Consider the following 14,656-nt stretch of genomic DNA (forward strand, 5'->3'; position numbering starts at 1 on the left):
TGTATGGCTTTGGCTCAGGAATTTTCAGCTTTTGTGCCATAGGGGCGAGGTTCACACCACCCCCAAATTGGTTTCCGCCTCCTCGAAGTAGGCCTTGTAAAGCAGCATTGACAACATTGAGCTGGCCTGTCAAGTTGTCTATAGTTTGTTACATGGCAGTCACCCTGTCTGCCTCTTGTTCCCTGTTGGTTAAATCCTCGGCACGCTCCTGCTGGAGGACCTCAAATTTACCAAAAATTTTAGCTGCCTCTGTGACTGCTATTTGCCGATCTCCTTCAGAGTCGCGACTGATATTTTCTATGTCAACTTCGGCCTGGATGAGTCTGCGGTCCAGGTCGTCCAACCTTTGCACTAGGCTGGTCTTTAGATCGGGCACCATTTCCACGATGGGCCGTAATGCGTCAACCGTTCCCTCAAGGGTCGCGATGCGATCCCCATAATTCACCATGGTCAGAAATGGTGGTAATTGCAATGTAATCCCTCGTCCGATGTCGAGCCTAGGCTCTGATACCAACTGTTACGCGGCGCCTTCCTGAAGTTCCTTGGAAGGGCGACGTAAGGCTAAGCAACCGATGTCAGTACGGTTGCTGTCCGCCAACTGAGGTCCCCTCCGTACGCTAGACTAGATTGTCAGTGCCGTACGGGAAAACCAATGTCATGAGCAATTGAAAGAGAGCATAAAAGAGAATTGAGAATGAAAGAAAGCTTGATTGCATTGAATGAAAGCTATTACAGAAAACAAGACGGTGTCGGGGGGAGAGACACCAGTACAGAGAATTATTTGCTTGCTTGAAAGTTTTGATTGCTTGGTCCCCCTTAATAATGCTTAAAAAAAATAAACCAAAATTACATGACTAGATCTATGAAAGCTGAAAAATCACACTTAAAGAAAATGCAGCAAAACTACTCTATATTTACAATGAAAAGGACTTAGTCTTCTACAAAGCAACAACAAGTCTGTTGGCAGCAACTTTGTCTTTAGCATCAGGGTCTGCGCGCGCGGCATTGTCCACGCGCTCGGCACTGTTGGCATCTGCCTGTGGCTGGGCGCTGGCGATGGCTATCGGTGGGGCGACAGAGACACATGCGCGCTTGTCACTTAGAGCTGTCGAGACCACGGGGCCGACCGTGGCGACGGGCGTTGGGAGGCTGGCCAGGACGCCACGGGGCGCGTCCAAAGGGTCATGGGGCATGGTTGGAAAGCTGCCCATGACAGTTATCATGCAAGTTATGTATCATTCAGTCAACAAGATGGCGTAGATCACGTTTGAATTGCAAAGACTGATATGATGAAGAAAAATGGTAGACGAAGAGTTATTGTTTTGCATTAAGGCAGTGAAGCAAACTCACTTCCAACTTCATTCAGCTTCTCCTGTATTGGACATGGTCATGTTCTCAACTAAGTCAATTCATATAATAACGTGAGGTTCGGAGAGGGGATGAAAGAGGGGTTATCTTGGCAGAATTTCTGAATTTAGTATCGCGCTTAACAGCATTAAATGAATAAATAACAAAAGGAAAATGGGAAAAAAAGTCTCTCATGCCAGTTGTTACAAAGGAATGAGCTTTAGTCCAGTGCAACCAAAAGGAAGGATATTCGCAGAGCTTCGCAAAAGTGAACCAATACATATTATTTTCTTCAAGTGAAGACTAACAGCATTATATCCTACTGCACAGACAACATCACTGTGAGAGGAAATAGAAAACTGCCCAAAAATTTACTTGATTCTAAGGATGTTTCCACATTTGAGCCGCATAGAGAAGTTTAATAAGTTGGTAGATACATATATTTACCAGCAACCAAGTCATTGATGACCTTATGTTGCTTCAATTGTACAAGATCAAAATGCATGATAAACCGACTGAGTGTGCATCAACATTTTCATAGTGGCACATGAAAGATGAGCTTCAATTCATTGGCTGGCAGACTTCAAGCAAATCAATGATCAATTATACTTCTGCAACTTTCTTAACAATTACAGCGGCATAATTAGCTATCGTTGAATCTGGTGACTGCTGAAGCTGCCTAACTACTGGAAATAGCTCGGATGATCGGAGGAATTGTCTGCAAGGTGGATGAGCACACATCTTCGCCAGAGAAAATAGTGCTATCTTTAAAGGTGACTCATTTATTGTATCTTTTCTACTGGGGCTCAGAGCTACGACAGAACAGTCTGTCACCAGCTTAAGTAATGCCTGGAGAAAAAGGACCATCAACTTTGGTAAAGAGACTTTGCGGAACAAATTCAGCGTTCTCTATTAGGATAGAACAGGCAGTTAAGGCATAAAGCATTTGCATCAGGCACTCAAAACTAGTATAAAGTGACATGACTCTGAAAATATTCTGGTTTAGAAACAATATCTTTGCAATTGAAAAGAATCAGTAGGTTTAGATTTGCTATGCAAATAAGCAATGACGAAGGTAAAACATGATAGGGGCATGAAAAACCTGCATGGCTCCTTTAGAAACAATATCTCCGCAAAGCTTGTTGGAGTTGCGGACAAGATTACTGAGTGCCCCAGCAGCATTGGCCTTGGTTTTGTCTTCCTCAGCTGAAAGCAGCAGATATGAGAGCTGAGGAATGGATCTCCGGAGCTCATCATACAACAGCTCATTATGATAGGCAGCATTGCCAATCTACAAACGCGGAAAAGATCTTAATCAGCTAACCATTTATAACAATAGTTTGATAAAAATTAAAAGGATAATTTGGTTTTATCAAACAGCTAGGAAGCAAACAAAAGTTTTACAGCAAAGCAAGCAAACTTCCGCGTTCTTTTGTCAGAATCAGCACAGCGGTCAATGAGAAGACTAATGATGCCACGTTTTGCCTACAAAATCAGCAAAAAACAATTGAGAGTTGGAAGAGAAAGATAGAATTAGTATATGCAGTAAATTCTAGAACTGTAAAACCTCAATAGAAAGTAATGCTGAAATTATAAATGAAAATCATTTTGGTTTAAACTAGACATAGATGAAACCAGAGGTTATACAGGAGGGCGTTACCAGCGAAGCATAGAAATAGGAGCTGTGACGACACATATTTCCTATAGCACTGCATGTTTTGGCACGCACATTAGGATCTTTATCGGTTAGGAACTCCTTAAGAAACTCCAAGATATCTGCCCCATCAATGTATTCATAGAAGGCCTGGATGCATATGTACAGTTAGAATCAACGTCAGCATAGTTATGAAAACTTATGATACAATCAGTCTCTTCAATGATTATGCACATCCATATCAAATAAGTACCACTAAATGAGTCCACGTACAATCCGTATCAAATAAGTATTTCACACTATCTAAAAGGTTTAAGAGTAAATTTTTTTACTAGACTATAATAGTACGTTCAATATAATTAACAGATTTAAACACAAAAAAATAAACAAACCCTAGCAGTTAAGCACTTAAAACGTATACTCAACTTCAAACTTACTTTTGACAAATTAATTAACTATGACTCATACAAATCCAACTTTAAAGGTCAAGCATTCTTAATTTCCGCATATTGCCAAAAGAAACTTCGGAATAGTATAAGAGGTATCAAGGAATGTTTAAATAATAATCAAGGATACATCGGACAAGAAATTAAACAGGCAGTAACATGTAAAACATAGAGAGAGAGAAAAGAAAACACAGCCAATGACATTATAAACAAAGTCAATCTTTAGCATTCCTGTACACCATTCTTTGACTCCCACTAACCAATGAAGAATTAAAAGTCACGAAAGTTCACCATCGATCAACTTAGAGTGTATGCCCAGTAAAGAATTGACCTTATCCATGCGAGCTAAATCTGAAACAATCATGAGAACATCGAGAACGACTTCTCCGGGGCATGAACCATCCAGTAGAGACTTCATTCTCCTTGGATCCAGCAAACCTTTACCCAATAGTTGAACAGCAAGAGGTCGGTAAGTCGTCATTTTGGCAAGAAATGCAACGGGCCTGGCTTTATCTTTGGATTCCATATGTTCCAAACACCGAAGAATAATGCCTGGAACTCCTACCTGCAAGCATAAAGCATATCTATCATGGGTTAACCAATCCAAAGTCACTTGCCATCCGTGTCATACAAGGATGAGTTATCTTATTAATTTCCTATAGCGAGGACAAAAGGTAAGGTACAGAGGACCATGTGTGTCATCCATGCAGTAGAACGATGCTGGAAAATGCATGTCTCATTAGACAAAGTAGCTTATTGAAAGCTTAAAACTATATGGAGAATCATATACTGATGACACACATAACGACTCTTAATTTGCAGAATGCCCAACTTCCAATTTGCTTTGTACTTGTGATATTTCATGCTTACATTTCCACAAATATCCTTCAAGAAATTTGGCCGATAAACTGCAAACCACACTCAGAAACCTTATCCTTCAAGTACACAATATTTCAAGTAAGATTATAAGAGTTTGAAGGGAAGATAAAAAGTCAAACCTCCAATAGGATTTGAGTGTACTTTCCCAAATGTGATTCAATTGCTTTCACCATGTCTCTGTCTTCAGGACAAACTCTTCCACCAGGTGAACCAACATTAAGGAGAAATCCACTATTCACTGAAGCAGTAGCAGATGGCAAACCTAGACCATTCTGTACAGCCACAAACGGAAATGCCAAAAGATCTATAACCTCATTTATTGTATCCCTAACCCCATCCACCCCGCCACCGGGTCCACTCCAAGATTTGACTAGCTTAAGATGTATGTCCAATATCAAATCAGATATGACCTTGACATGTTCCATCTTAAGCAATATATGACGAAAAGTGGACACTCCCCCAGTAAGGCATTGGCATAGTAATGAAATGCTCCATGCAACTCCGATTGGTGATAGCTCAATTTGGTCTTTTGAAAAATTGGATTCTTCAGAAGAGACTTCTGTAATGTTGTTTGTCAACAAATCAATAAGCAGCTGTGGAATACCACTAGCACAGGAGTGTTGCACAGCCAATGGTCCTTCCTTCTTCAGTCGTATGTCCAATAACCCAATACATCCATCTCTTAGGCCATGCCAATGTGAAAGCATTCCACTAAACATACTTGTTCCATCTTGTTCATTAGCAGGATTCCTAAGGTATTCACATAGCTTGGCAGTCCTAGGGATCATAGGCACAGCTATGTCAAGAATGGCAGTTTCAACTGTGCAGCTAGTTTCAAGAGACAGAATGGATGCTAGAGCTAGCATTGCAGATGCAGAATGAGGTTGGCATAATGACTGTACATCAGCAGAGAAATAATGTGCAAGGTCAGAGAGCCGAGTGAGCTGCTTTCTTGAAGATGTAGTGAGAATGAACAAGGCAGAATTCCTTCCTGATGACTTTAGACATTGTGCAATGGTGGCAAGAAGAAGGCTTAAGTGCAGAACCAAGGTGTTTGCTTCTCCTCCACGTGCTTTCTTAGTTGATGACAGTACAGAGAAAATCTCTGAAACAATAGTTCCATCGCCTCCTCCACTCACCACTGTAGTAACAGGAAGAGAACTAGGTAGACCACAGAGGATATTGGCAACAACTCCACTATGCAAGCAACACCTCAGAACAAGCTGAAAAGAAGAATAAGTTAATAATTTTGACATGTGACAGGACAAGAGATCAGGATAAAGGCACAAAATATAGCTACTTTATTCAACGTCTCCTCCACCTAACCTTCTTTCAGGGTGCACTTCATGTGAAAAACAGAAAACAAAATATATTTTGATGAGATGTAATAAGCCAATTAGCCATTTGTTTAAAGAGTGTGTCAGTGTTATTGAAAGACATTGTTTCGTCGCTTAAAGAAGCGAAGCGAAGCAAGGGGGCATCACTTCATAGAGATGTCCGCTTCAAACAATGATGCGCAAAGTGAACCTGAACATGGTCAGTTCTTTGAAAATCAACTTTGAGGAGTTGGATTAATATTGGCATTATTATTATTGGATACTGAGATCAGTCATTTTAGTTGCAATTTGACCATAATAATAGTAGAGTCATTTGTTTGTTACTTTAATGTCATGACTTGTGCGCTTCACTTCAAAAAAGCACGTGCTTAACTTCTTGCTATTCCCTTCAAGCCCTATGGTCCTTGTCCTGCTACTTTGAGCTGACACACGTTATTCTTCCCTTTCCCGTTACATTATTAGATGTCATGTTTAGGAAAAATGTAGAGAGCAATCTTACTTTACTACATTAGCTTGAGCGGGAATAGAAGTACTTAAGCAACCAACTATGCACGACCAGGACCACCAAATAGATCTATTGGTCAATGGCTCCAAGATATAATGATAATAGCACAGGACCTTTCATCAAATGTCAGTTAATAATTGTTCCAGAACATTTTGCTATGAAATTACTAGCCTAGAGATGGTAAAAGTTAGCTGAGAAATGGACATTGGTGGATTTGTAAATACATCACACACACAGAGAGAGAGAAAGAGTAGAGAAAAAAAAAATCCAAGTTACTGTGATTCATATGGTACCTATCCACAAAAATCCAACAGCTCCAAACTCATTAAGCAAGTTCCAGTAAAACATAGTAAGTGACAGCAAAAAGATAGATACCTGTACTCCAGCACAGATAGAAGGCTCAAGACGCTGATGCAGACAATAATAAACAGCAACTTGTATGGCTTTGGACCTTAGAAATGCCTTTGTCATGGAATCAATAATTTTTGTTGAATCCTTTCCAAGTAATGGACCTCGCTCATGGTCCTTGATGTCAAGTCGATGTAAAGATGGACTTCGCAAACAGCTAATTGGAAAATGGTATCTATTATCTCTTAGACATAGTAGTTCAAATGCGTCCACCAGCAACCAAAGAGCCCTGCAGGCTTCAGCAGCAGCTCGCAGTAAATTTGAGGAACCTGATATGAGGTTTGACCCTGATGTAGCTAAGCACAAAATCAAAAGGTCTGCTATGCCAGAACTGGTAGCATGGTCTAACAGTTCTTTGAGAGTTCCTATAAGGGTTGGCGGAGAAGATGATACTTTAAGAGCCTGAGCCACTCGAAACAACATAGCTGCAATGCAACCAGTTGACTCAGACAAAACTCGACCAGAAGCATCATCCAGGTTATTTATCACCTGTACATTAGTATATAACAGTTAAAAGCAAGTATAAAATGCTGACATCAGTGCACAGTTTTCCAAGTTAGGAAACGAAACCTGCGAGTACAATTCATGAAGTGTTCTCCAATGCCCTAGACATGAGCCTCCAATAGCACCTCCAAAGATATCTAACAATTTTCTGGTGACGGAGAAACTCTGCATTACAGTCAGACCACGTTAATTATTAGTTTTTAAGGAAGCAAAACAGCACCAGCAATATTATTGAAAATTTGTTTTGAAGGATACACGGGTTATTCAAAATTCATATTAGTCCTAGTGAAACGTAGCTCTCTTTTCATATTTTAACACTTAAGTTTGGACAAAAATTAAGCACAAAGTTTGAGATTTTAGCTATCTCATTGAAGTCCAACGAAAAGATGTGCAATTATAGTCCACAAGAAGAGAAACCCATATCAGAGCAAAATCTCTTCCTCTTTTACTTTGGTCTGGTAAGTAAGGATCGTTCTCATGAAATTACCTTCATCAGCAATTCAGTTCCATTAGAAGACCTGATTTTAAGTACAGCAGAAGTGAAACCAAGAAGGACACATATAACTTGATCAAGAGTCCCATTTGAGTTGATGGCAGCTGCTGCAACTAAGTTCGAAAGGATCCTAAGTGATTGGTTTAATATGACAAAATCATGATCCCTGTGCAAGAAACAAGCAGGTTACTAATATTAAAAAAAGTAGCAATGTTGTGCCTACTTACTTCAACCAGATATCAGTTCTTGTAACCATCAAATGTTACCAACTTTGGCTTCATAAATGATACCAAAGTCAAACAACAGCAAGCAGCGAAAATTCTCTGAACTGATCTTCTAATACGTGTGACACATAATATCAAAACCTCTGAGAAAATAAATTATATCTTTCTCCTTTAAGTATTTAGAGACATGCAGATGGAATTCATTCTAGTAGCATTATTGCAGCAGAGGGTGACGGAATCCCTCAATATGAAAAACTCTTTCTCAATTGGAGGCAAATTAGATAGTAAGAACATCAAAAACAAGGCGAATGATTTATCTAGACTAACAAAAACTGGTCATTTGGACTACCTGCTCGTTGAACAAATATGTTTTACAAATATCATGTAAAATATAAAATATCATGTCTAATCATGAAATAAGATGATGCACACCTCTTATACAGAGCTCTTACCTGCCAGGAACTTCACACAAGTTTCTTAACGGAACCAAAATAGCTGATAATGCATCATTATCTTGCCCAATAATTTTTGCACCCTTGACTGTTCGGGAGTTGCTTTCCAGTCTGTCCAAAACCTGACAACCTGATAAGATGACATATATCATGGATATCGTACACATCATAAATCATGGAAATCTCACACGGGGCTATACATAATAAAATACGGGATGTGATATAGGAGAATTGGTAAAGATTGCTTGATCCTCCCCTCCCGAAAGAAACACAAGAATGACTAACAGAAACATATGAATGAGATATCATAAGTAACTAAGCAGTTAAAAGCATGATCAAGAACTATCTTGTGAGTGAAATTCAAATGTCCTACGAAGCTAAGAAAGATGAGCTGGAGAAACTGACAGATGAAGAAAGAGCTATTATTTATCCATATAAAACTCAGATAAAGAATAGTGTTGTAAATATTATATTACATGTATGCAGCGCCTACTGACAATTCTTCAAAAAGTTGAACTTTTTGTCTGTCCTATGTACACACGAAACTCTAACTGATAGGAACTAATGTACCTCAAGGCAAAACCCGGTGGCCTTTTATCCCGTAGGGGTGCGGAAGAAGAAAATATTCAGTTACTTACATGATCAGAAACAAAAGAGATTAACTGTGGAGCCACTACTGATTCAATTTAAAAAAGAAAATTAAATGAAAGTCGTGACAAGAGTTTAGTTTACTCCTTCCATCCTAATGTGTCATGATTTGACTTTTTCTAAGTGAAATTGACCTTTTCAACATTCAGGAACTAATACTAAAAAAAATTTAAGTAAAAAATATATATACAGGTCATATATCTTAGATTACAATCGGCAAAGAGGTAATACAAGAATGAAGCTCTTCCTTTATTCCTATGTTGAAAACAATTGTATCAGCTGTAATGCTGTATTGTATGTAAGCTCATAGAAAGCCTATGATTTTGCAGCATGATCACATAAGTAGAAAAATATGTCTATTCTACATTTCAGAACACAACTTACCTGACTGTACAATATCATCAGGCTGTGAGAAACCTGGGAACTCCTCTGGTGAAGCATTGACCGTGACGTTGTCTGGACTTTTCAAATGAACATCAGTCTGAAGGCTCCCAATGTTTCCATTTCCACTTACAGCTTGAATATGATTTTTACCTGCAGTGGTATCATTTGAGATAGATGAATTGGGCAAAATTAGAAGTGCGTGTGGAATATGTTAATGGATGGACTTACTTTCGGGACTTGCAACATTCAACTGAGTTGATTGAATATCTCCCTTTCCCCTCCAAGTTGCATCAGATCCCTTTGCAGCAGCTGCTGCAGCACGAATCTCCTGTTATTTTGATAAATTGCTCCATTAATGAAAGACCAAAATGGAAGATTAAATATTATTAGCTTGCTTTTCAATATCTATAGTTACCCTGGCTTCCACATCCTCCAATGTTTCTTGAACAAATGGATGCTCAAGAAGTGCAGGCCAGGTCAGTCTATTCTGCGGTACCTGATTCACAGAATTGATCACTAGATCAAAAGTAGGAAGCTAAAAATATAGTAGTGCAAGGGCTTTTATATTTACAGATGGAAACCTTGTTAAGCAGGCCCTTCAGAAAACTCTTGAAGCTTGAGCTCATATTGTCTGGATACTTAACTGGGTCCTGAGTACGAGTGCGATTACAAGTTAGTGGTCTAATCAATCACAGCTCTAGATCCAAAATCTATTCAAGCATAACCTTGGTTACCTTGATGATGTGGCGAACAAGAGCATAAACTGAATTAGTATAAAATGGAGGTTGACCAACAAACAGCTCATATCTGCATAAAATCAGCTGATCAAATTCATAAGGAGAAATAAAAATATGCAGAAGAAGGAAAGAAGCCAATAAAGGGTATAATTGGACTAGTCTGCAACTGTTTTCCTTGTCAATGTATGAGCATGTTCCTATTCAGACGTTTGTTCCTATTTTAGAAGGTTCAGATTCTTAATGCCGCCAAGCTGAAAAGTTTGTTCTTTTTTTTTCTTAGCATTAGAGGAGCTCATTTCATTTTTTGATAAGAGAGGAGCCCATTTCATCTAACAGGAGTCAAGCTTCCCTCCAGCTAGAAGGCAATTCGTTTCCAACAATCACAAGGAATCTTTTTGAAGTTACTCAAAACACCGAAAGCATTCCTAAATTAAGTAGATGTCACATACAAGATAACACCAAGAGACCACAAATCAGCAGTGTGGTTGTATGGTTGTTCTCGTACCAATTCTGGAGCCATATACAATGGTGTACCTAAGAAAATGGAAAGAAAACAGAGATCAGGTAAGGAATGGACCAACAGGAGCTTGTATCAGCCACTTTTTTGAAAATGTAGCTTGCATCAACCACTTGATGTCCATTTATGACCGGAAACTGAAGCAATCCTACGAAGTGAGGCAAAAGTCACCTTTTATGGATCGCAAAACTACTGTGTTTGTGGACATGGCTCGTGCAAAACCGAAGTCACAAAGCTGTTAAATAAAAAATAATAAGAGGGAGACATGAGAAGATAGGGTTATATCTTTACTGCTGAACACAGAGTACAATAAGTACCAAGTTATACACTGCCAAATTATCCACAAAAACATGAAGATAAAACAAGCTCAAATGCATTTCCAGTATCATCGCAAGTTCGTATCATGTAATAATGCTTTAACAGATATTGCAGGCTAGTTGTCATATAGCCACAGAACATACCAATGAATAAGCTAAATTATGTTCCCTAAAGGAATTAAAATAAGACTAGATCTCTGGCAAAAAAGATCACTTGAATGTATGATGATAACAATAACTAAACAACATCTATGCTTCAATCCCAAATTAGTTTGGATCGGCAATAATAATCTATATGAATCCTAAGTATCCACGTCACTCCATTAGATGCGCCTCTATGCAATATTCAATAATTGAAGTTCTATACCAAATAGAAGCTCTTTAAATTTTCTAGTAGCATATAGATCTCTTTAATACTCCAAAACTCAAAGTGGACATTGAACCTAAAGTAATTGTATCAACATGACTAAATCTTAATCCCAACTTGTTGGTATAGCCTATGTGGATCTTTTCTTCCATTTTGCTGTATTTTGTGCTAAGGAACCTAAAGTAATTGTATCAACATGACTAAATCTTAATCCCAACTTGTTGGTATAGCCTATGTGGATCTTTTCTTCCATTTTACTGTATTTTGTGCTAAGGTTGCTTTCATGAATTTTGAGTCTTTCGAGATAACTTCTTCCCATCTGATTTTAGGTCTACCTCGTCCCCTTTTAGCACCTCCGATGAATTTCACCCATGTAGACCGATCCTTCTAAAGATCTACATGGGACATGACCAAACAATCTCAAGCGACCTTCTCTTGTTTTATCATCTATCTATGCTACTTGCACCTTCTGCCTAATATGATTATTTCTAACCTTATATGACAGCATAGCCATCTAAATATACACATTTATGGGTCGCTCATCTTGTGGATATGTTTAGATCCAATATCCACTCCCATACATTGCCAGTAGGGCAGTTGTTCTAATACGCAAAATGCAAACCTCCATTCAACATATTAGAGGATACACTGCCTTTCTGCCACTGCTTCCGGTTGAGCTTAATGATGTCAAAATATACTCACAGAGGATCTGATGGTGAATAAAGAATGAATAGAGAACTGTATGGTTTTCTTTTGCTTGAGTTTTGTGCTTATGGCACTGTTTTTCAAATTCTAGGTGTGCTAGGAAAGACATCACTCATACACAATCATAAACCTAAAAAGAAGGAACTTCTGAGACTGCAGGTAACATGAAATCACAACATTTTGAATGAGCAAAACTTTGTTACAGAATTGGCTAAGTAAGAGATCATAACTAGAATAATATCCATGAGAAATAAACGCGTCAATTATGTTTTCGTAATATCTAATTGTAACACAATTCCATGAAACTATTGGTTCATATAATAAATTAGTGTATAACCAACCTTGACAATAGATCCAGCACCAATGAGAATATTTTGCGGTTTCATGTCACGATGTATTATACGATTTGAGTGTAAATAATGCAGTGCTCTTACCTGAAACGAAAGAAAAAAACAGTTAAATGAATAAATAAAATATATAATATGGGACAGTGATGGAATTCCTCTGCATATAAGTAGTCGATAGAAGAATAGTAGTGCTTAGATATAAAAGAAATCAAAATTTTGTGTAGATTACCAACTGCTTTGCTATTGCTTGGACTTGTTCTTCAGGAAGACATTTATCGTCTTCAAGAATTTCAAAAAGCTCACCCTGGATATGATAGGTTTCATTAGTCAGCCATGCTGCCCTGCTACTACGGGATAGAAATTCAATACGTCTTATGCATGGAGAAAATGCACATGGCATTGTGACCTAACATTTGGAAGAGAGAATAGAGAGAGGAGACCAATTACTTGAGCAAATTCTGTAACAACACAAAACTCCTGCAGGCTTTCAAAAGAATCGAGCATTGCTATAATATTTTCATGCTTCAACTTTCTTAGAATCTGCACCATTTAAATAACCTCCTTCAGAGAAAATAGAGACAGTGCAAGCAGAACCTCAAAAAAACAGTAATCAAGATGAAATTAAAACTTAAGATCAAAGAGCAAGCATACGAGTCCTGTTTCAGCAAAATCCAAGGAAATGGTTGTTTTTTTTTTAAACCACATTATATAGACCTAGCTGCATTCTCGAACAGGAATATTCACAAATAATAACTCCCAAAAAAGGCAGCAGCACAGAGAATACCTCAATTTCCTGCCTTAAGTTGTGAATGTCCTTATCGCTTTTCCCATGTTTCGGGATAAATTTCATCGCAACAGTCTGAGAGTAACCAAATTTAAAAGTAAGAACCAAAATAAGAATGACTAGCAAAAGCACTAACAATCCTTATCCCGAAAGAACAACAAACAGTCTTGCCCGAGACTTAAAAAAATTGTACCTGGCCAGTAAACTTTCTCCTCCCTTTGTACACCTTCCCAAAAGAGCCCTCGCCCACAAGCTCTATAACATGGTAGCTCTCCACACCCATCTTAAAAAGTAGTCGAAATTTTCTGGCACAAAAATGTACAAATAATTATAATTCATCCAATAAATTCTAAAACCTAAAATCCTCACAATTATTGCGGACAGATAGCTATAAATTTAGATCGAACTGCATTGGAGCTGACGGGATAAGTCGAAACATAGAGTTTTTCTTGCATAAATATATATTTATTTCACTGTAGAACTAATTTACAAGTTTTCGAGTTACAATTTCTTCTCTCTACTAACTGATGAATGCTGCTAAATCCGAAACAAGTGAGTATTACCCTTTAATTGATGAATGCCTGCACCACCTGGCGTGTGATGAACTGGAATATATGTTGCAGAGAGATGTGAAATTCGAAACGGGAACAGTAGATTTTGGGTGTTTTTAGGGGAGAAATGTAGATGTTAGAATTTAGATGGAGAGGTGGATTTGCGTTTGAAATAATACCATACGGTCCCCTCAAAACCTTTTCCCGCTTGTCAGATTTTTACTTACTCATTTTTCGAGAAAAATGACATAAACGGTCTCTTATGTTTGAGGGTATGTTCACAATAGTCCTTAAATATATACTTGAGCATTTTTGGTCCTCTAGGCTTGTTAACATTGAACATTTTTTTGTCTCCATCAAATATTTCATTGAGCAATTTATGCAAAATACCCCGTTAAGCTTAAAATAATTACCCTTTTCTACCCATTTAAAAACTATTTACGATATATACCTACCCAATTAAAATTAATTACCCCTGCCTACCCACTCATCCCAACTTTTTTTTACTCATTTGACTTAGCTTAGCTTGATTTGGCTTGATTGAGTTTGGATTGGTTTGGCTTGGCTTTGTTTTGGCTTGAATTTGCTTGACTTTACTTGAATTGACTTGGTTTATAGTAGCTTAGTTTGACTTTATTTGGTTGGATATTAAAAAGATGGGTACGAGAAAATAAAGTGCATAAGGGCGGGTAAATACTTTTCGCCCCATGGGTATTTGCTAAAGAACCCCAGATATAATGGAAACTGTGAAATAGAAAAAAATAATTAATGAGAAACAACACTAGAACTTTGCAAATTCGATAAGCGCGGTATCAAAACATTGCATCGAAAACTAAGAACAATAAAAATACGGATAGTGCATCTCAAAAAGTTGTATCTGATTCTAGGAGTATACAACAACAATAACAACAATCTAATGCAATCCCACCAGAGGGGACTAGGGAGGGTAGGATGTACGCGGCCTTACTCCTATCCTAGAAGGGCAGAGAGTAGGGGTGTCAATGGATATTTAAAAACCGACTAAACCGACCAAAATTTTTAGGTTTCTTT

General features: G+C 38.1%; 1 protein-coding gene across 1 annotated transcript; it reads right to left on the bottom strand.

Annotated features, from left to right (window-relative positions):
* Positions 1-1,522: 1,522 nt before the first annotated feature.
* Positions 1,523-13,796, bottom strand: LOC104110219 (serine/threonine-protein kinase TIO). Its single transcript, XM_070197297.1, has 23 exons — positions 13,619-13,796; positions 13,249-13,360; positions 13,056-13,130; positions 12,719-12,811; positions 12,501-12,575; positions 12,266-12,358; positions 10,707-10,770; positions 10,468-10,552; positions 10,016-10,088; positions 9,863-9,931; positions 9,697-9,777; positions 9,510-9,609; positions 9,282-9,431; positions 8,250-8,379; positions 7,568-7,739; positions 7,147-7,245; positions 6,544-7,065; positions 4,446-5,549; positions 3,779-4,012; positions 3,008-3,151; positions 2,752-2,832; positions 2,450-2,638; positions 1,523-2,196 (listed from the first exon to the last, which is right to left on the bottom strand). Exons 2-23 carry the CDS (start codon positions 13,336-13,338, stop codon positions 1,951-1,953), a joined length of 3,969 nt encoding a protein of 1,322 aa, XP_070053398.1. The 5' UTR covers positions 13,339-13,360; positions 13,619-13,796; the 3' UTR covers positions 1,523-1,950.
* Positions 13,797-14,656: the final 860 nt, after the last annotated feature.

The sequence above is a fragment of the Nicotiana tomentosiformis genome, chromosome 3 (genome assembly GCF_000390325.3).
Source record: "Nicotiana tomentosiformis chromosome 3, ASM39032v3, whole genome shotgun sequence".
Taxonomy (NCBI): domain Eukaryota; kingdom Viridiplantae; phylum Streptophyta; class Magnoliopsida; order Solanales; family Solanaceae; genus Nicotiana; species Nicotiana tomentosiformis.